Here is a 20,677-nt window from a genome sequence, read left to right on the forward strand (position 1 = left end):
TGTTATTGGAGTTGGGGTAATACCCAAGTAACTGCCACCTGGTTCAGAACCCCTTGCTTCAGGATTTAAAGCCATATTTATCCAGGGTGGCTTCCCACAGCCTTATGTATCCAATAAAGAGACATGCATTAGAATAGCACTTTTGACCTCTCTCCATTCCTTTGCACACTCCACCCCTGAGAAGGAGGAGTGACTTATTTGCAAGCTTACAAGAGGAACCAGGTAATTTGGCTCTCTCACAAGAAGCACTAATTCTGGCCAGCTCCTACAGATCTGTTCCCACATGCAATTCACCATTTATGTATGGTCCCCCAGGAGGGGAGACCTGGAACTATTCAATGTTGCTTGTGACTCAGAGGTAGGTCTGTATAATCCTGGGGTTCGATTTATTGCTACATACCTAATCCGCATGCTCTAATTGGCTTATATTTTTATTTCCATGTGTCTCAGTACCCACTGTCAATCTCAATTGGTTCAAAACTTGGGTGAGAAAAGGGGATGCTATCTACTGACTCCACTAGCCCAAGCAGTAAGTATAATGTTGGTAGGTGGAAAAAAATCAGAGATACGGAAACCAATTAGAAGGTTCTTCTAGTTAATCATAATGTGAGGTGATGAGGACTCAAACTAGAGTGACTGTGGCACAAAGAGAAAGTGGGACTTGTGAGAAGAAAAAGAAGGGCTGTAACTGAGGATAGCTGAGTATACATCAGTGAAGGAGAAAGAAAGCCTCATCTTTTAAAATGCCCTTTCCCCTTTCCTGCCTTCTTCAAATACTGTCTTCCAAGTCCATCTCTGAGTGCTGTCACCTCCTCAAGATTCTCAAGAACTTCTCAGGCAGAAGTTCTCTCTTAATTCTCTGAGACTCAGAGCCTTTAGCTGTACTTGTCAGAAGGCTCTGAGCACTTGGTGCAGAGCCTTCTGGGCCTGTGTTTTTCTTTCTGTGGCCTATAAAGTGTCTCAGGGGTGGAGTGTACAAAGGAATGGAGAGAGGTCAAAAGTGCTATTCTAATGCATGTCTCTTAATTGGATACATAAGGCTGTGGGAAGCCACCCTGGATGAATATGGCTTTAAGTCCTGAAGCAAGGGGTTCTGAACCAGGTGGCAGTTACTTGGGTATTACCCCAACTCCAATAAAAAGATGTGGCTCCAAGGATTTGTATCTGATTCATTTGGCATTTCCACAGATTCTAGCACAGACTTTTGTTGATACAGTCAACAAATATTTTTAAATTTATTATTATTTTTGGTACCAGAGAATTGAACCAGGGGCACTTAACCACTGAGCCATGTTCCCAGCCCTTTTTATTTTATTTTATTTAAACACAGGGTCTTGCTAAGTTGCTTAGGGTCTCACTAAGTTTCTGAGGCGACCTTTGAACTTGTGATCCTCTTGCCTCAATCTCCTGAGTCACTGGGATTATATGTATGCACCAGTATGCCCAGCTTACATTCATCAAATATTTATGGAGCCATCCATTGATATATAGGGGTGAGAGTTATCAAGATATCTGCCTTCAGGAGAAGGAGAGGGCACTTTGAAGGAAATAAAGCAAGGTGGTATGACAGAGACAGACTGAAGGGCTCTTTAACTTGAGTGCAAGGGATGGCTCCACTGAGAACAGCACCAGTGAGGTAAAAAATTGAGAGATGTAAATAAAGCAGTGGAGTTGGGGGAAGTGTTCCAGACAGAGGGTGCAGCAGTTTCAAGGGCTTTGCAACTAGAATGTGCATGACTTGTTTAAGGAACATAAGAGAGGATGTGGTGAGAATCAGAGAAGGGATGTGAGAAGTCAGAGCAATAGTGAGAGGCCCGGCGATTATGAGCAACAAGAAGTAGAGTCATTGTAAGAACAGTTAGATTCTGCATTGGAAAAGTATGATCATGTTCATATTTTTTTAGTAAAAACAGTGAATATTAGAAGATAGAGGAAAAGAGGTTAGTAGAAGGAGAGTTTTAAAATGTTTCAGATGACAGGTAAACAAAGTTAGATTGTTAAGTACCTTGTAATGAAGTGTTCTCAAAGGTCTAGGATGTTACTATTGTGAAGAGAGATTTGGTCTCTGGAATCAAAGTAAGGAGAGGTGCTGATAAAGATCCATAAACCAGACAGCAAATGCATAATGTAGATCTTTACCACCACAGTGACACCACAGCACTGTTTTCTGCCGAGTCTAGATGTGGTCTTAGCATCTTTCACAATACAGAGCTTCAGGCAGTTATTATCAGTTAATGGAAGATGCTTTCTGTCTCTGCTTCAGACAGTGCTAGAAGGGACCATTACTTTAGGCCCAGGATTAGGGGAGCTAAAAGCCAGGCAGTCTGTAAGCAATGAGGTCCAGGAGCCCCTGGAATTAGAGTCACTGGCTCGAGGTTGTAACTGCTCCTCAGTTGCTTTTTACTTCCTTACTGATTTTCGGAATAATTTTATAAAATTTGACAAATATTTTATGAATGTGAAATAGTAGAGCCATGGGGGTACAGAGGAGGATGGTTATTTTCATCCTGAGGGTTTGGAAAGACTTCAGAAATAGGTAAGATGTTATAAGAGCCTTTAAGTATGAGGAGAACTTGGTGAGCAGAGATGAAGGGAACCCAGGAAGGGGACCCATGAGAGAAAATGCGTGAAAGGTTGAGAGAGGTGAGCAATAGAAACAATCATCAGGTGGAATACAGATTCAACCTCGAGATCCAAGTAGCACTTGACAGAAACCACGAGAAATGGAGGAACATTTAAGCAATATTATGGAGATAGACAACCAAATCCAGAATGCAGAAAATTTACAGGACAAATAAACCAATTTCTTCAATAAACACACAGGTAGAGTTGAGGTATAGTTCAGTGGAAGAGCATTTACTTAGCAAGCATAGGCCCTGAGTTCAATCTCAAGCACCAAAAAAGAAAATTAAAATGAATAAATAATATGTGGAATAAAAAAAGGAGTAAGAGGGAACATATTATAATAATATGTCAACCAAATCAGTATATGAACTCAACTTGAACAGACCAGCTGTATTAAATGTTTTGAGACAACCTGGGCGAGTTAGACATAGACTGGATATTATTACATAAGGAATTTGAGGGGCTGTGAAAATAGTTATCATATATAATTTTTTTTAGAGTTTTATAGTTATATAAAGTAATTGGGATCATCCAGACAAACTCATACATGCATAGAATTTGATTTCAGTTTATGATCGCCCTTTCCCTTTCCTTTTTCTCTCTTGTCCTCTTTCCCCTCTCACCTTCTGCTTTGTCTACTAGACTTCCCTTTGCTAATCTATTAATTTATATTTGATTGGTTCTTTCTACTTATTCATAAAGGTGACGTTCCTTGTCATATATTTATGTTTGCACATAACATGATTTTTTAAAGAATTCATTCTTCATTTCCTTCTCCTATTCATCCCTCCACCCTTATCTCTTGACCTCTTTCTTCTATATTATTGATTATCTCTTTATTTTTATGTTATCTTATCTTTCCTTCCCTATTTGTCTCAAGCTTTCACATATGAGAGAAAACACTTGACCTTTTAGTTTCTAAGTTTGACTTATTTCACTTAGCAGGATATATTTTCCATTTCCATCCATTTATTGGAAAATGCCATAATTTTATGCTTTTATATTGGCTAAGTAGAACTTTAGTGTTCTATACACCCCACAGTTTCTGAATTCATTTATCTATTGACAGGTATCTGGATTGATTCCATAATTTAGCTATTGTAAATTGTGCTGCTATAAACATTGAGGTGACTAAATTGCTGTAGTATGCCAATTTTAGATCTTTTAGGAAAATACTAAGGGTGGGATAGCTAGGTCACATGGTGGTTCCATCCTTAGTTTTTTGAGGAATCTCTTTACTGCTTTCCAGAGTGGCTGTACTAGTTTGTAGCCCCACCAACAATGTATAAAGTGTGCCTTTTCTCCCCAAACCTCATCAGCATTTGTTTATATTCTTGATCATTGCCATTCTGACTGGAGTAAGATGAAATCTTAGTGTAGTTTTGATTTTCATTTCCTTCATTGCTAGAGACGTTGAACATTTTTTTTTCATATATTTGATAGTCATTGTGTTTCTTCTTTTGAGAAGTTTCTGTTCAGTTGGCTTGCTTGCTTTTTTGGTGTTTTTTGAGTTCTCTGTATATTCTGGATATTAATTCCCTATCAGAGGGGTAGATGGCCAAGGTTTTCTCTCATTCCATAGGCTCTCTCTTCATACTCTTTTCTTTTTAATATTTTTTAGATGCATGGACCTTTATTTTATTCATTTATTTGTATTTGGTGCTGAGAATCGAACCCAGTGACTAACACATGCTAGGCAAGTGCTCTACCACTGAGCCACAACCTCAGCCCCTCTCTTCATACTCTTAATGATTTCTTTTGCTATGCAGATGCTTCTTAATTTGATGGCATCCCACTTATTGATTCTCAGTTTTATTTCTTGCACTTTGTGGGTCTTGTTAAGGAAGTCAGTATTAGCCCGTATATGATAGTGTTGACTCTGTTTTCTTCTAGCATTTGTAAAGTTTCTGGTCTAATTACTAAATCTTTGATGTACTTCATTTTGAATTTTGTACAGTGTGAGACGTAGGGGTCTAGTTTCATTTTTCTATGTATAGCTTTCCAATTTTCCCAGCACCATTTGTTAAAAAGGCTGGTTTTTAATCCAAAATATAATTCGGGCAGTTTTATCAAATACCAGATGGTTGTAGGTATGAAGATTTTTCTCTGTGTCTTCTATTCTGTTCCATTGGTCTTCCTGTCTATTATGCACTTTTTTTTTTTTTTTTTAACTACAGCTCTATAGTATTTTCAGATCAGGTATTATGATTCCCTTCTTCCATTTTCTTCCTTAGTGTTGCTTTGGCTATTCTGAGTCTCTTATTCTTCCAAATGAATTTAATTTTTTTATAATTCTGTGAAGAATATCATTGGTATTTTGATGTAGATTGCATTTAATCTGTATATTGCTTTTGGTAATTTGGCCATTTTGACAATATGATTCTGCCTAAGAACATGAGAAGTCTTTCCATCTTCTAAGGTCTTCTTCAGTTTCTTTCTTCAGTATTTTATAATTTACATTGTACAGTTCTTTTATACCTTGGTAATTCCAAGATATTTAAAAATTTTTTTGAAGTTATTGTAAATGGGATGGTTTTCCTGATTCTTCCTTGGCTGAATCACTGTTGGAATATAGGAAAGCTATTGATTTATAGGTGTTGATCTTTATCCTGCTACTTTGCTATACTCATTTGTAAGCTCTAGAAGTTTCCTGACTTCTAAAAGTTTTGGGAGTCTTCTAGATACAGGACCATATCGTTGGCAAACAGTTTTTCTTATTTTCTTACCTGTATCCCTTTATTTCCTTTTCTTGCCTGATTGCTCTGGCTAATATATCAAGGACTGTATTAAATAGGAGTAGTGAGAGTGGACAGCCTTATGTTGTTTCTGATATTAGAGGAAATGCTTTTAGTTTTTCTCCATATAGTATGTGGTCAGCTTTGGGTTTGTCATAAATGGCCTTACAATGTTGAGGTAAATTCCTTCAATCCCTAGCTTCTCCAGCATTTTTAACATGAATGGGTGCTGGATTTTATCAAAAGTCTTTTCTGCATCTATTGAGACATCACGTGATTTTTATAATTAATTTGGCTTCAATGGTGCATTATATTTATTGATTTGCATATGTTGATCCAACCTTGCACCTCTGGAATGAAATCTGCTTGATCATGGCTTATTATCTTTTTGATGTATTTCTAAATGTAGTTTGTAAATATTTTTTAAGAATTTTTGCATCTATGTTCATCAGGGATATCAGTCTACAGTTTTTTTCCTTGATGGATCTTTGTCTGGTTTTGGTATCAGAGTTATATTGGCTTCATAGAATGTATTCAGGAGTGTTCCCTCCATCTCAATTTCATGGAAATACTGGTGTTAGTTCTTCTGTAAAGGTCTGGTATTCAACTGAGAATCCATCTAGTCCTGGGATTTTTTTTTATTTTTTTTTAAGACTTTTAATTGCTGTTTCAGTTTCAGCATTGATCTGATATTGGTCTGTTTAGGTTTTCCATATCTTTGTAATTCAATTTGGGCAGGTCATACATGTCTAGAAATTTGTCAATGTCTTCCAGATTTTCCAGTTTATTGGAGTATATATTTTCAAAATAGTTTCTAAGAATCTGGATTTCAGAAGGGTCTATGGTAAAATCTCCTTTTTAAAAAATCTCTGATCTTGTTGATTTGAGTCTTCACATTCTTTCTTTTGGTTTGTTTGGCTAAGGGTTTGCCAATCTTATTTATGTTTTCAAAGAACCAACTCTTCATTGCATTGATTCTGTTCATTGTTTTCTTATTCTTAGTTTCATTGATTTCAGCTCTGATCTTAATTTCCTATCTGTTGCTTTTAGAGTTAGTGTATTTTTCTTCTTCTAAGGCCTTGAGGTGGAACATTTTTATTTGGGATATCTAATTTTTTAATGTAGGCACTCAGTACTATAAATTTTCCTCTTAGAACTGCTTTCATACTGTTACAGAGATTTTGATATGTTGTATCTCTGTTCTTGTTCATTTCTAAGAATTTTTTGATATCTGTTCTCTTTTCTTCTTTGGTTCATTCTTCATTTAGGAGAGTATTATTCAATTTTCATGTGTTTATGTGGTTTCTATTTTTTGTTGTTGTTGTTGATTTCTAGTTTTGTTCCATTATGATCTAATCTGATACATGGGATTATATTGATTTTTTTTGGATTTGCTTCATAACCTAGAATATGATCTGTTTTGGAAAAAATTCCATGAACAGCTGATACAAAGGTAAATTTAACTGTTTGAGGGTAGAATAGTCTGTAGATGCCCATTAGACCCATTTGACTTATAGTGTTATTTAGGTTGCAGATATATTTATTGATTTTATGTTTTGATGACCTATTGGTAATAAGGGTGTATTGAAATTACCCAGTATTATTGTATTGGAATCTATGTGGGATTTAATATTCTGGAGGGTTTTTTTTTAAAAAAATGGAATTGGATGTGTTGCCGTTTGGAGCATAAATGTTTACTATTTGTTATATCTTTTTGTTAGATTGTTGATTTTACCTGGATGTAATGGCCTTTTTTGTCTTTTCTGATTAATTTTTACTTGATATCTGCTCTGTTAGATATGAGAATAGCTACTTCTGCTTGTTTTCAAGGTTTGTATGCATTGAATATTTTTTTCCATCCTTTTACCTTTAGTCTGTAAATGTTTTTGCCTATGAGTCCCTTGTAAACAGCATATAGTTTATTCTTGTTTTTTGATCCATTCTGCTAATCTATATCTTTTAATTGGGAAGTTGAAACCAATAACATTCAGTGTTAGTATGAATATGTATTTGTGGTTTTCTTCCATTTTGCTTTTTGCTGTATTTTATCCTGTTTTGATTCTCATTTAGCTGTTTATTCTTCTATTGAACTTCCTCTGTTTGAGAATTTTGAGAATTGTTTTTTAGTTCCTCTGTGGGCAGTTTATCTCTGAGTATTCTTTGTGGTGCTGTATTGATGCTCATGAATTCTTTTAGTTTATTCTTGTGGAAAATTTTTATTTTCCCCTCAAATTTGAAACTGAACTTTGCTAAGTATAGTAACCTTGGCTGGCAGGTTTTTTTTTTTTTTATTTGTTTGTTTTTGTTTTTTATAGCTTGGGGGATATCTCATTGCAGATCCTCCTTGATTTTAGGGTCTAAACTGAGAAATCAGAAGTGATCCTTATTAGTTTGCCTCTAAATGTGACCTTATGTTTCTTTTGGGGCTTTTAATATTCTTTCCTTATTTTTAACATTAGGCATTTTGATTATGATATGCCTTGGTGAGCTTCTCATTTGAATGTGTCTATTTAGGATCCTGTAAGCCTCCTATATGTGCATGTCTATCTCATTTCTGATATGGGAAGAGTTTCCTGTAACTATCTCATTGAAAATGTTCTTTATACCTTCAGTTTGTATCTTCATGTTCTCTTCTATCCCAGTGATTCTCAGGTTATGTCTTTTTATGTTATCCCAGAGTTCTTACATATTCTGATCATGTTCTATAATTTTTCCCTTTCTTACATTTTATGTACTCAAGATCATATAACCTGTGCTCAGTGCCTGAAGTTCTGTCTTAAAGGGCTGAGGTTCTGTTTTCTATGCAATCTGATCTGATTAATGTCTTTAATTGAATTTTTAATTTGATTGATCGTGTCTTTCATTTCTAGTAGTTCTGCTTTTTTTTCTCCCTATTTCAATTTATTAATGTGGTCTCTCATCTCCTGTAATTGATCTCTTAATTCCTTCCTTAGATCTTCTTTTAGTTCATTGAACATTATAATAATCAGTTTTTATACTTTCTCTGGGATTTTGTCTACCTCACTGACAGTAGGATCCTTTGTTGGAAGATTGTGGATTTTGCAGGGAGACTTTTTGCCTGTTTTCTTGTGTTTTCAGAGGTCCTGGACTTGTGCATCAATTGAAGTGGATTCTCCTCTTTTTTAGGCATGTCCTTTGTTTGTGATTATCTTATTTATTCTGGAACTTCACTCTGTTTTTGATATATGAGTAGATGCCAAAGGGTGGGAACTGAGGTCCCTCTTGGATTGTTTCTGCTGGTTCTTTTTGTTGGTTTGGGGCTTTTGTCTCCTCACTTAACTTTGTTTTGGAATAATGTCAGGGTTTAGATAGGATTAGATTATGTGTGAAGTAAAATTTTTTGTTGCTTAGTTGAGATGTATTTCACAGCTCAGGATCTACTCTGTAATCTTGAAGTGTCCCAATCTCTTTCTGGCCCCTCTTAGAGGGAGGAGGAGCCAGAAGTGGCATTAACATCAACAACAAGAGTACAGTTTTATGTTAAATGTCCAATGTCTACTTTGAACTCTGTAATACTATTTGCTATCTATGTAGGAATGATGGGGTCAGCATTTAACAACAGTACTACCAATTACAAAATGTTAACTAGGTCAGGAATTCAACAGCAGGTGTCTACTATGTTGTCTAGTATATTTTTGATCACTCCAACTTGAATGGAGTGAGAATTACACAGTCTAATCATTAGTTTTGGGTTTTGTCTCTTCTATTCTTTGCATTAAAGTATGGCTGAAGATTGAGTGTCATTAATTTATGTATGGAGCAAAGTGTGCTGCCTTTTGATTGAGTTTGGTTCAGCATCAGAATCTCTAACCTGTGAATTTTTCGTGTCCCTGTAGGTTCCCAGCACTTCAGAGAATAAAGCAAAATACACAATAGTGACAACCATCACAAACAATACACAGCACTAAAGTAGAAACCCACTTCCTACTATGATATCTTCAACATTAAATACCACCAAAAATCAGGAATGGTGGGTTCAGTAATCGTCAACAATAAAAACAGTAACTATGCACTAGATCTAGCTTTAAAGCAAACATCAAATGTCAACTATATTATCCACAGCAGTCAGCATTAGTCATTTAGCATCAGCATTAGTCAATTAGTTCTGAAAGAAGGAACAAATACAGTTAAACAGAGGAAAATAAATGTGTTAGAATTAGAAAAGAATTACAATTTCAAATATGAACAGAGAGGATGCAGAAGAGAGGTAGCTGGTGATGTTTATATAGAAGGAGGGGGAAAACAGAAGAAGCAAAGTATTGGGAGGAAGGGTGGTAGGAAGGGAGGGAGAGAGAACAATAAAATCTGGCCATTAGAAGGAGAAGAGAAGAGAGAAAGAGAAACAAGAAATAAACAAATGAAAATAATACAAAGCTAAACCAAAATATATAACCCCCAAACCCCAAACCTTCAAAAGACAAAGCAAGGAAAAAAAACTACATTTTTAAAATGCTAAAAATGAGAGAAAAAGAAACAAATAAGTGTATGTATACAGGTCCCTGAACTAATCAGCACAGCATGAATTCACACACACACACACACACACACACGGGAAAAGACAAAAAAAATTCTTGGTGAAGAATGAAGGAAACTTCCTCACTGAGGTAGTCAAAAAAGTTGACCAGATTGAGTGGTCACTGTCTCTGTCCAACGTCTTTGCACTTCTTGAGTTATGTACTGATAGAGGTTGTTAACCTCTTTTTGTTTTTGTGTTGCTCTCTGAGCTGCCATTTGGAGCAGTCTAAGATTGAAGCTGTTTCATGTAAGACTCAGTTTCCCTTCTCACCAGAGTGAGTGGGAGAGGTTAGGTAGTACTGTTAGTTGGCATTTTGTCCACTGAGACCAGTTCAGTGCCCTCCCAGGGTACAGCTTCTGCAAAGTTCTTGGAGGCATTCTAGCAGGTCTAGTCAGGCCTCAGTGGCTTTGTTGGGTTGGGCCTTCTTTGGAGAGATTAGATCTATCCACCCCCAAGGCTAGAAAGTGGCTGATCTCTGATATGGGTCCAATTCTCAGGAGCCCTATATTGATTATCCATTCACTGCTGCCCATGAGCACAGCCTTCCTGGGCTTAGTCCCCAAGTGTATTCACTCACACCAGCTTAGGCTCCTGGCTCTCTTCAGCTGCTCATGTGAGCCACTACCACAAAGGAGAAGCTAGTCGGGCTCCCCTTCGCCCTACGCACTTGAATCCCACTGGGTACAGACTGTTCCTATGTTCAGCCAGGCACACCCTAGGTCACCCATTTGGTGCCTGCCAGGATATTGTGGCGGAATTTGCTCTGATCTCCTGCCTCCAGGAGGGAGCTGTCCTTACAGTGAGATTGTCTCAAAATGGCTCCACCCCAGCTCTCTCTGACCAGTTGAGATACGGAATGTGCTTTTCAAGCACCACTGTACAGTACAGTCTCTGGATTAGCTAAATTTAAGCAGCTTTTTAAAAATTTTTAAATTTTTTTTTTTTTAGTTGTAGATGGACACAGTACCTTTATTTTATCTATTTTTACGTGGTACATAGAATCGAACCTCACACATGCTAGGCAAGCACTCTACCACTGAGCTAAAACCGCAGCCCCTTGGCAGCTTTCTTTTGATCTTAGCTTTTTCCTTACCAAATCTCTCTTCTCCCTTCCCTCTGTGGTGAGTCGGTACTGCCATCGCCACTTTTCCATGCTGGGGTAGCCACCAGGTCAGCTCCAATGTATTCTTTCTTCTTTGTTTTTTGTACTCAAATTCCTGAGTCTGTAAGCCACTTTGAATGTCCAAAATTGAATTTTAGTTCAATCCCTATTTTACCCACCTCACTGAGAAGCTGTACACCTACTGCTTTGGTCCCAAGCCACTGCACAACTTGGAATGAGGCTGTCCTCGACTCCACAATCTTCCTTGTGCCTCATATATAGATTTTGAAGTTTGAATTTGATAGATTAGACATATACCCTAAAGTATTTACAGGTAAAATGATAAAATGTCTGGGATTTGCTTTCAAACATTCCAGAAAAAAATTAGAAAACATGGGAAAAAAAAGAGTTGGAGAAGGGTGGGAGAAACTAAAAATGTCAGAAACTTGAAGGTTTCTGAAACTAAGTGGTAAGTACTTAGTGTTCATGTTTACTCTTCTACATGCTTTTACGTGTGTTTGACATTTTCCATAATGAAATGTTAAAGGCCACGCTAAAGAGTGTGAACTTTTCTCTGTGGCTCCCTGAACCTGTGAAGAGTTTTGGCCTAAGGAAGGGCATGGGAAGGGCTATGAGACCTTAAAAAGCTTAATCTATGACAGTACCAGGAGGAGAAGGATCAGACCTTGATGAAGGTGGTGGCTATGAGAATAGAAACTTTTTAAAGAACTTATAGAGGATATAACTGCAAAAGAGGTACTCTGGTGGTTTGGTAGTACAGAAGTGAAACAGATGCTGAACCAGAAAATTCCCTTCTTCCTCTTTAGTCAATAGCAGTTATTGTCCTGGAACCAGTATACTGGGGACTGTAAGGACAAGGAGGAAAGGGAGAAGGGATCTTCACTGAGGAGGAACTGAACCAGGTCTTTGTACTAAATGAAGTGGAAACCAGTGGAGAAATGAAGAGTTCTGGGCTGGTGTTTTGTTTTTTCATGAGTAATTTCTGTCTTGTAGTTTCATTATAAAATTCATGGGTAAAATGGTTTGATCATCTGTCTCTATTTTCACTGGGGAAATGGGAAAAATATTGTTAATGATACAAATCACTTTTATTAGTTAAGATTGAATTATGTTGTTCATTTATGAAATTGAACACTTTAAAGAATATTTGTCTTTAATCCCTAGTACCACCAAAAAAATAAAAATAAAAAAAGAAAGAGAATATCTGAGGAGTTAATTAAATGAGTTTATTTATTTATTTTTAATATTTATTTATGTATTTTTTTAGTTTTAGGTGGACACATTATTTTGTTTTTATGTGGTGCTGAGGATCAAACCCAGTGCCTCACGCATGCTAGGCGAGCACTCTACCACTGAGCCACAACCCCAGCCCCAATTAAATCAGTTTAAATGACAAGGTCTGGGAAAACAAAACTTTGAGCTATAGCAAAATTAATGAAATTTTAAATTTATGTAGCTTCTGATTTATCAATAGCAAAAATATTAAAAATAAACTCTAGATCCAATAGAAAGTAGCAGTTGGTAGAGATTAGAGAGAAACAATAGTTTTCCAGCCCTCTGTAGTCAAAGATAATTAGTACATCACATACAAACTATTAATAAGGTATGACATAACAAGACCAAGAGATACCCCAGCAAGCAGTTTCTTGATCACCTTTGCTGCCTTCTTGATTCTTATTTTTCAAGAGATTCCACTTTTAACTGCAGTCTGTAAGAATAGACCATTTCTATGATTAATGCCGTGTCATTTTCTGTCTCAGTTTAACACACCATCTACAAAGGACTGAAGCTAAGATCAGGGAACAGAGATAAGACCTGCTGTATCTAGTGAGAGGGAAAGCAGTGTTGGAACACACCACATTCTTTAGTCTTACTATGTTGGAGATTCCCTGGCAGGACTTATTCCCTTAACCCAAGCTGTCATCTACCACCCCTATGCTTATGCAGTCAGAAAGAAGTGAGGTTTTTGTCAGATTTGCTGCTGGATTTGGGACTCAATTAAAATTGAACTTCTAATTCATGGTAGCTGTTATAAAAAGCTCTCAGGAAAGTAAAAAGAGAAGACGGCAATTTCTAGCTAAAAGCAAGAGAGGTGGTTTCTATTTTACTCAGGAACTCATGGCTAAGCCGCTGGGTCACAGGAGGATTGAGGATAGAGGGACACATAGTTGTAAGTCTTATTATGGAGAAGGCTGAACTGTCATCAGTGCCTGATGGAAATGAGAGCGGGGAGGCGGCAGCAGTGTCTCTAACAGCACTGCCTCCCTTATTGCATTGTCAGAAGAGAAAGATAACCTGAGAATAGGCATCCATTATCTCTTTCTACAAAGGGATTAGTGTGGGTTGCAAGAAATTAATGGCTTTTGAGTTACCACAGAATTACTAATGAATGTCAGGACCAGAGATGTAAAGCAGATAAAATAGGCTTTTCTCTGCCTTATTTCTCTCCTTTCTCTTTTGGTTTGCTATGTTAAGATCAAGATCTTACTCTTTCTTTCTATAGTCAAAAGCAAAAATTTTATCCTCTGAGTGTATGACTTGCGTTCTTTAGGGAATGATTCAATTAGTTTTTGACTGTCTCCAGTGTGTGTTGGCACAGATTGAGAAACATCTCAGAAATTAAAACCTTGACCAGGGAGGAGTGCTTCCTTTTGCATGGCTGTCATTGTCATGTCTGATTAAAGTCTCATGTGGTTCCTCAATTGACAGTCCCCTTTTACTAAAGTATTAAACTGGAATATATTGCCACTTATCAGGGATTATAGGTGGCTTATTTAGATAAAAACATGAAATGGAAATGGAGAAAAGAGGAAGGCAAGGGAACTAGACATACTGTGCACTGAACATTGTGCTAGAAGCTTGATTTATAATTCAACAAGTACTTATGAAACACTAAGTACCAGGCATAGTATTGCATGCTATCGCATAAAAATGAAAAGAGAGCCAGGTGTGGTGGTGCGTACCTGTAATCCCAGTGGCTCCAGAGGCTGAGGCAGGAGGATCTAGAGTTCAAAGCCAGCCTCAGCAAAAGAGAGGCACTTAGCAACTCCGTGAGACCCTGTCTCTAAATAAAATACAAAATAGGGCTGGGGATGTGGCTCAGTGGTCGAGTGTCCCTGAGTTCAATCCCTGGTAACCTGCCTCCCCACCAAAAAAATGAAGAGAGCTTACTATGCAGTAGGGAAGGCAGACTTTTTTTAAAACAAACTTTAAAATGTATTTTTTTTTTGTTTGGATATGTAATTAAACTATTATAATGCAGCCTGTTAAAAGCCTATGAAAGAGGAACATAACTGACCCAGGGAGAAGTGTGTTCACATGAGGTGGGGGAGGGGCTGAGAACTGAACAGACTCTTTTTCTGAAGGAAGGTAAATATGTGGTCCCTGGTTGAGGCAGAGGAAAGGAGCATTGCAAGCTAAGGGAGCAGCATAAGCACATTGAGGCTCTAAGAGAAAACTGCATGTAAGCAGAAGCCTAAAAAATGAACTGTAGGGGGCTTACCAGAGAGAGGCCCATGAACTGGTCTTGGGGACTAGTGGGTACTCTGAGAAATGGGAATTTGTGAGCAGTACATTTCACTGCTTTTTTTCATTGACCCTTCCTGGCATCATGAGCTTAAGGAAGGATAAGAGAATCAGCAGGAATTCATTCACATGGCAGGTTTTCTCTCATGTATTTAATACTCTGTAGACTGTTACCTAGAAAACAAGGAATCCCAAAAAAGGTCCTAGGCCTACAGTGTGTATTAAATCACACTTTTTCTAGTATTGCAGTTTTCTGCACAGACTTTGTCATGTCACATTCATATCATACACCGCATTACTTACTTTTATACTCTCTCACCAAGGTAGTTCAGTTTTTAGATAAGAGATTTTTCCCTAGCTACATTTTGCCAATTAGATACTACCCTGGAATTTTACCATTTATACTTGGTTTAATTTGAATCAGGAAGATATCAACCTTTGATCTGTTTGGTCTCTTGCACCCACCTTCTTATAACTAATCGATACGTTTATGCCTCCTTTTTTTTCTTTCTAGAGCACAAGCAGACATTCCCAAACATTCTGAAGAAGGGTTACCTGGAAATTAGAAAGGACCATGACAGTTACTGGCAAAGCTGTTACGCAGAACTGTCACCTTACAACTTATACTTCTATAGCCTCGACAGCAGTGGGAATCAAAACCCCTATGCCACGTACCAACTTTCCCACTTCCAGAGCATCTCTGTTTTGGGCAATCTTGAGGCCAGGATGGTAGACACCGTTCTCTATGACAACACTCAGCTACAGTTAAAGGCAGAGTCACCGTGGGAAGCTTTGGACTGGGGACAGAAGCTTTGGGAAGTTGTGCATGCTGCAGTGCCCGGTTACATGGGACGGCAGGATGAGCTGGCAAACTCACCAGGGCTTGGCCATCATGTTGACTATACACAGAATCATTGTTTACATGAGAAATCCAACGGGCTGCTACCACCGTCTCCTGTCTTGGATAGCTCCAAACAGTACCAAAACATCCTCAAATCAGGGACGCTCTACAGACTAACTGTCCAAAACAACTGGAAGGCATTTACATTTGTGCTGAGCAAGGCCTACCTTATGGCTTTTCAGCCAGGCAAGCTAGATGAGGATCCCCTGCTGAGCTACAATGTGGATGTGTGTCTGGCTGTCCAGGTAGACAACCTGGATGGCTGTGACTCTTGCTTTCAAGTCATTTTCCCTCAAGATGTCCTCCGCCTCCGAGCTGAGACCCGGCAGAGGGCTCAGGAATGGATGGAGGCTCTGAAGACAGCTGCCAATGCAGCGAGGAGTTCAGAGCAAAACCTGCAAGTCACACTGAGGAGCAAACCCAAGGATCAGCTGGGTGGGCATGAACTCAGGAAGAACAAACGTCAGTCCGTGACCACCAGCTTCCTGAGCATTCTGACAACTTTGTCTTTGGAACGAGGACTCACTGCTCAGAGTTTCAAATGTGCAGGTACAGAGCAAATTTTCAGCTTAAAGCTCATTAAAGAGCAATCTTGAGTCCTGTAATTGGAATTTATTTTTTAAACAGTCATAGATATCTCCTATTTAGACAGTCATAGATATTGCCTGTTTACAAAAAGCATTTCTCCTCCAAGGAGTTTACTATGTTTAAAAAAAAAAAAAAAAAAAAAAAACCTGTCCACCCTCCTAGTACATTGATTAATAGAAACAGCTATGATATACCCCACTGAATCAAAATTACTTGGCTGAAGCCTAACCAGACTGGAATTTAGGCTTCCTAAGTAGGATGTGATTCCATTTCCTCTGCCTACTTGCATAAAGTCATGGTGACTATGGCTGTCACAGATTTTCTCATGAGAGACATTCAGTCCAAAGCTAAGTACTCACACTCCTTAGGCAAAGCAAATGTCCATAGTTAGTAACTGTCATTGATCATGACCTTGTCAAATCCTGTTAAAGTGGAATCTGGAAAGTCAGCCTTGACAGAAAATGTGGAAATAGCTAAAAGCAGGGTAGATGATTATTCAGCAGATGACTCCTGAGTCACAATGGATCTGTGCCTCACCATGAGGAAGCCTAGGTTTTTGGAACTGCTGTGTAAGGGTGAGACACAAAGTGGAGTTCAAGACCAATACTCTGTTATGTCTGAAAACCTCAATACTGCTTCTCTCCTCTACTCCCTATTCTTCCTACTTCCCCCAAACCTAAAATGGGGGGGGGTATTAAAAATGAAATCAAAATTATTTCCTTTTTACTAACCCCACAATATTTGATAATAAATTTACTGTGAAGACAACTTTAATCGGAAGTCTGTTGGGGAAGGTTTTAACTCAAGTCTATTAGATTTAATAATGCTGTTTAAAAACGAGCAAGAAACTTACCTCAAGCTGAGACTACATTTAAAATTTTATTCTTGCTCCTGCTTTGAAAAAAAGCCAAATTATAACAAAATGAAAATCCACATTGAATATATATATACATATATATATATATATATATATATATATATATATACACACATATTAGTTGTAGATGAACAGCATGCCTTTGTTTATTTTTATGTGGTGCTAAGGATTGAACCCAGTGCCTCACATGTGCTAGGCAAGCACTTTGTCACTGAACTACAGCCCCAGTCTCAAAATCCACATTTTAAATATAGTTAGTTGTGATGATGGTCTTTTCTACTGAAGAATAGTTTTACTTAAAGGGAGGGAGTAAGTGAATAATCCTTGCTTTGCCCCAAGGTCTTTAGTGATTGTGGAGCAGAAACATGCAGGGTGGGATTGGAGAGATGAAAAGTTCCAAGCCAGTTAAGAAGCCATACCAGGTATGTGCATGTATTTGCAGGTGTGACAGACCTTTTGTTAAGTCAGACAGCTTCTTGGAATTTTCTTTTTTTCTGGTATGGGGAATTGCACCCAGGAACACTCTACTACTGAGCTACATTCCCAGCCCTTTTTAGTTTTTATTTTGAGATAGGGTCTTGCGAAGTTTACCCAGTCTGGCCTCGAACTTGGGTCCTACTGCTTCAGCCTCCTGGAATACAGTGTGTGCCACCACACCCAGCTTTGAAATCAGTTTTGAAATAGGAGACACCAGTTTTAATACAGTTTTTAAGAAATTATTGACATTTCAGTGTCTTCTTATTCTGGTATATATAGTATATTTCAAAGTTCAGGCATTTGACGGTAATTTATTGTGCTTACTCTGGACATCCTGGAGTTATGATACACTTCTGTGGCATTATATTACTGAGAGTCCACAAATCTGTTGTCTTAATGGAATAAGGGAGAACAGTCCAGCTTAGTTTCCAAGGTAGAGACTGGCGTATCTGAATCACAAATCCATATAGTAAAAGAGTGAAGAAAAGTCTCAGGTGTTACACAAAGGTTGTCACCTAGCTGTCATTTATTCACCTTCCTCTCAGAAATTTGTATCCTGATGGAGTGTGCATTGCCGCCCCTGTTCTGTATGGCAATATAGTGTTCTTAGCCATCAGAGGGAAGAGAAATGTCAGACAGAGAGAGCCAGAGAGCCCACTGCATCCAGCAGTAGGAGAAATGAAAACAGGAAAAAGATAAAAGAGAAATGAGAAGAGACAGGAAAGGGAAGCAAGGATTAAAGAAGAAAGTATTATAGAATGAGCAGGAGTGGATCTTTCTGGTAGCTCCTTTGGGTTCTGTGTGATAGGATACTTCCCTTTGCTTTCTAAACTTGGTGCTCAATAAATTTGACTGATTGGAGGACAGTGGGAAAGGGTAGGGGAAGGGACTCAAGCGGGTAGGATGACAAGCCTGCAGTTCATTTACTCTGCTTTTACCTTCATGCTTTGGTTTGGAACTAATGGGGGTACGGGTAGGTTTCTAATTTGGGGGTGAGGATAATGCTGATTTATATAGTAGGGCACATTCCAAAGCAAAAATGGATGTATTTCATTTAAATGTCACCTTTTCTATCAGAGAGTACTATATTCAGTTGCTTTGTGATACATGTGACTTACTCGCCTGCTTTTCATTATTGATGCTGGCATATGGAATATTGGTTTCCAGACACAGGCAGGAGCACATTATCTCCTGTAGGGGGCAGAGTCTCAAAAGAAAAAGGCAAAAAAAAAAAAAAAAAAAAAAAAAAACTTGTTAAGCAGAGCTCTGGATGTTTTTTAAATTACTTGGGAGGCTGCTCATTATATCAAAGATTATTATAGCAGATGGAACAGTAAAAATTGACCTGTATTTCTCAGAAACACACTTAATTTAAACCAGCTGCATCTGCCTTTTGTACCTTTATTGTCTAACTTAGCATCCTCATAAAAAGACACATTTAGTAAAAAGTTACATAGCATGTTTACCTTCTAAAGCACCCAAAAGTTCAATATATTGGTTGTAGTGAGTTTGGGCCTTATATACTAGTTTAAGGAGAAGTTAATTCACAGTATTACATGGCTTTAGTGTGTCTCTTTAAACTATAAGTTCATATATGTATATATGCATATGAAGTTCTTCTTCCTTTAAATAGTTTGGATGAATAAACTTTAAATGTGGAAGATTACACTGAGTAACTCCTTATTATGTCATTGAGTTGCTATTCAGGGGAGCCACAAGCACTGGCTTTTAAGTCTATAAAACAGTACTGTTGGCCATAGTTCACTAAATTCTTTCTATAAGTGGAGACTTTTCTATATCCTTCTTTAAAATTTAAAGAGCCCCTGCAGAGAAAATGGACCACGACCATCCAAAAATGTCTGAGGTTATGGTTTTGAAACTATATGCTGATTGTAACTATCTTTCTTTGCATGTGCTTGGACTTTTGATAGTTATATTTGATTGTGTGTGATTACTCCATAACTTCCTTTCCAGCTCCATGGCTGCCTGTGCTTGGGAAGCCCAACCACTGTGGTCTTGCTGTTCCTAAACTTACAGGGGTCCTGCCTGCATCCAGGGCCTTTTCACTTGCTAGCCCTACTTCCTGAAATTTGAAAATTAAATTCTTCCATTTATTCTGTCATTTATTGTTTGCCCAGAATCTTGGGTGCACCCAGACATACAAATTGGTATTGCAGGAAAGAAGATAAAAGTCCTTGTCCTCAGGAAACTTGCAGTCTGCTAGGAAACACAAGTTGTTTATCAAATAATTCCATCAGTGTCTGCCAAAAAGGTAGCTATGACAAGAGCCTTCTAAGTGGGGCCCACATATCAGAGAACTGTCAGAGGTGGTGTGAGGTAGAACTAAATTAAATCATAGACCTCCAATCAGCTTTAGCCCATTTAAAAAAAAAAAAAAAACAGGCAGTTGATAAAGTTGAACTTAATGTTTCACCTTGAAGTCACAGAAGATTTTTGTATAGAGAAGTGAAGTGCATACCAGAAATGATATTGAAGAATTGTTAATTTGGAAGTGCTTTAGTCCAACTTTTCAGGAACACCTCTGTAGCAGAAAATGAGGAATGTGTTTTCAGTAAAATTGCTGGTTAGAATTCAAAATTATAGTTGGCAATAGGGCATCTGTGATGTTTTAATAGTAATGCTAAAACAAATAATTATTTAGTCTTTTAAAATATTTAGGAAGGATGTACATAGTAAGTGGTTATAAGACTATTCCTAAATGCTGTAGAGATTGGATTATAAGGCAGCAACTGTGTTTTCTTTAGGAAGTTGACATGTGTACATACCTGTTTACACTCAATAGAGACATGGTTTTCTTGGCAGTAGCACACACAGATGTTTTTCCTATAATTTCTCAGCAATCAAGAAACCTAACAATTGAGTACTACAATCAAAGAGCCCGGGGACTTGTTTATAGGTGTGACAAGAGTAGCAGAGCTCACCTTTGAAAGCATTCCTGTGTGACTGTTTTGTAATCTGGAGCTAAAACTGGATGACCCACTGTGGGGCAATGTTCCTGATTCTGAACTGAAGTTGAACATGTTAAGGGAAGAAAACAGTGAGTCTCAGGGATCTCCTACACCATTTTCACAATGTTAGTTTTTATGGTTTTACTCCTTTGGCTGCTGTTTAACCTCTTGGGACTGCTGTTGATAATTACATCTCTCTGGCATTAAGAGCTTTTTGCTTTCCTTTTTCTTGCCTCCAACCCTTGGGAGGGGTAAACCCAAGGGGGGGAAAAGTTTTGCTGTGAATTCTTCAGCCATTTAGTGCAAATTCCTGTAATTAC

At 37.9% G+C, this 20,677-nt stretch overlaps 1 protein-coding gene across 1 annotated transcript in view; it reads left to right on the plus strand.

Moving 5' to 3' along the window:
- Window positions 1-20,677, plus strand: part of Plekhm3 (pleckstrin homology domain containing M3) — a 180,179-nt gene that overhangs the window by 32,517 nt on the left and 126,985 nt on the right. Inside the window, exon 3 of the mRNA XM_076866281.2 lies at window positions 15,060-15,995. Within this exon, the coding sequence (XP_076722396.1) occupies window positions 15,060-15,995 (936 nt within the window). The remainder of the gene's footprint in view (window positions 1-15,059; window positions 15,996-20,677) is intronic.

This window comes from Callospermophilus lateralis, chromosome 9 (genome assembly GCF_048772815.1).
Source record: "Callospermophilus lateralis isolate mCalLat2 chromosome 9, mCalLat2.hap1, whole genome shotgun sequence".
Classification (NCBI taxonomy): domain Eukaryota; kingdom Metazoa; phylum Chordata; class Mammalia; order Rodentia; family Sciuridae; genus Callospermophilus; species Callospermophilus lateralis.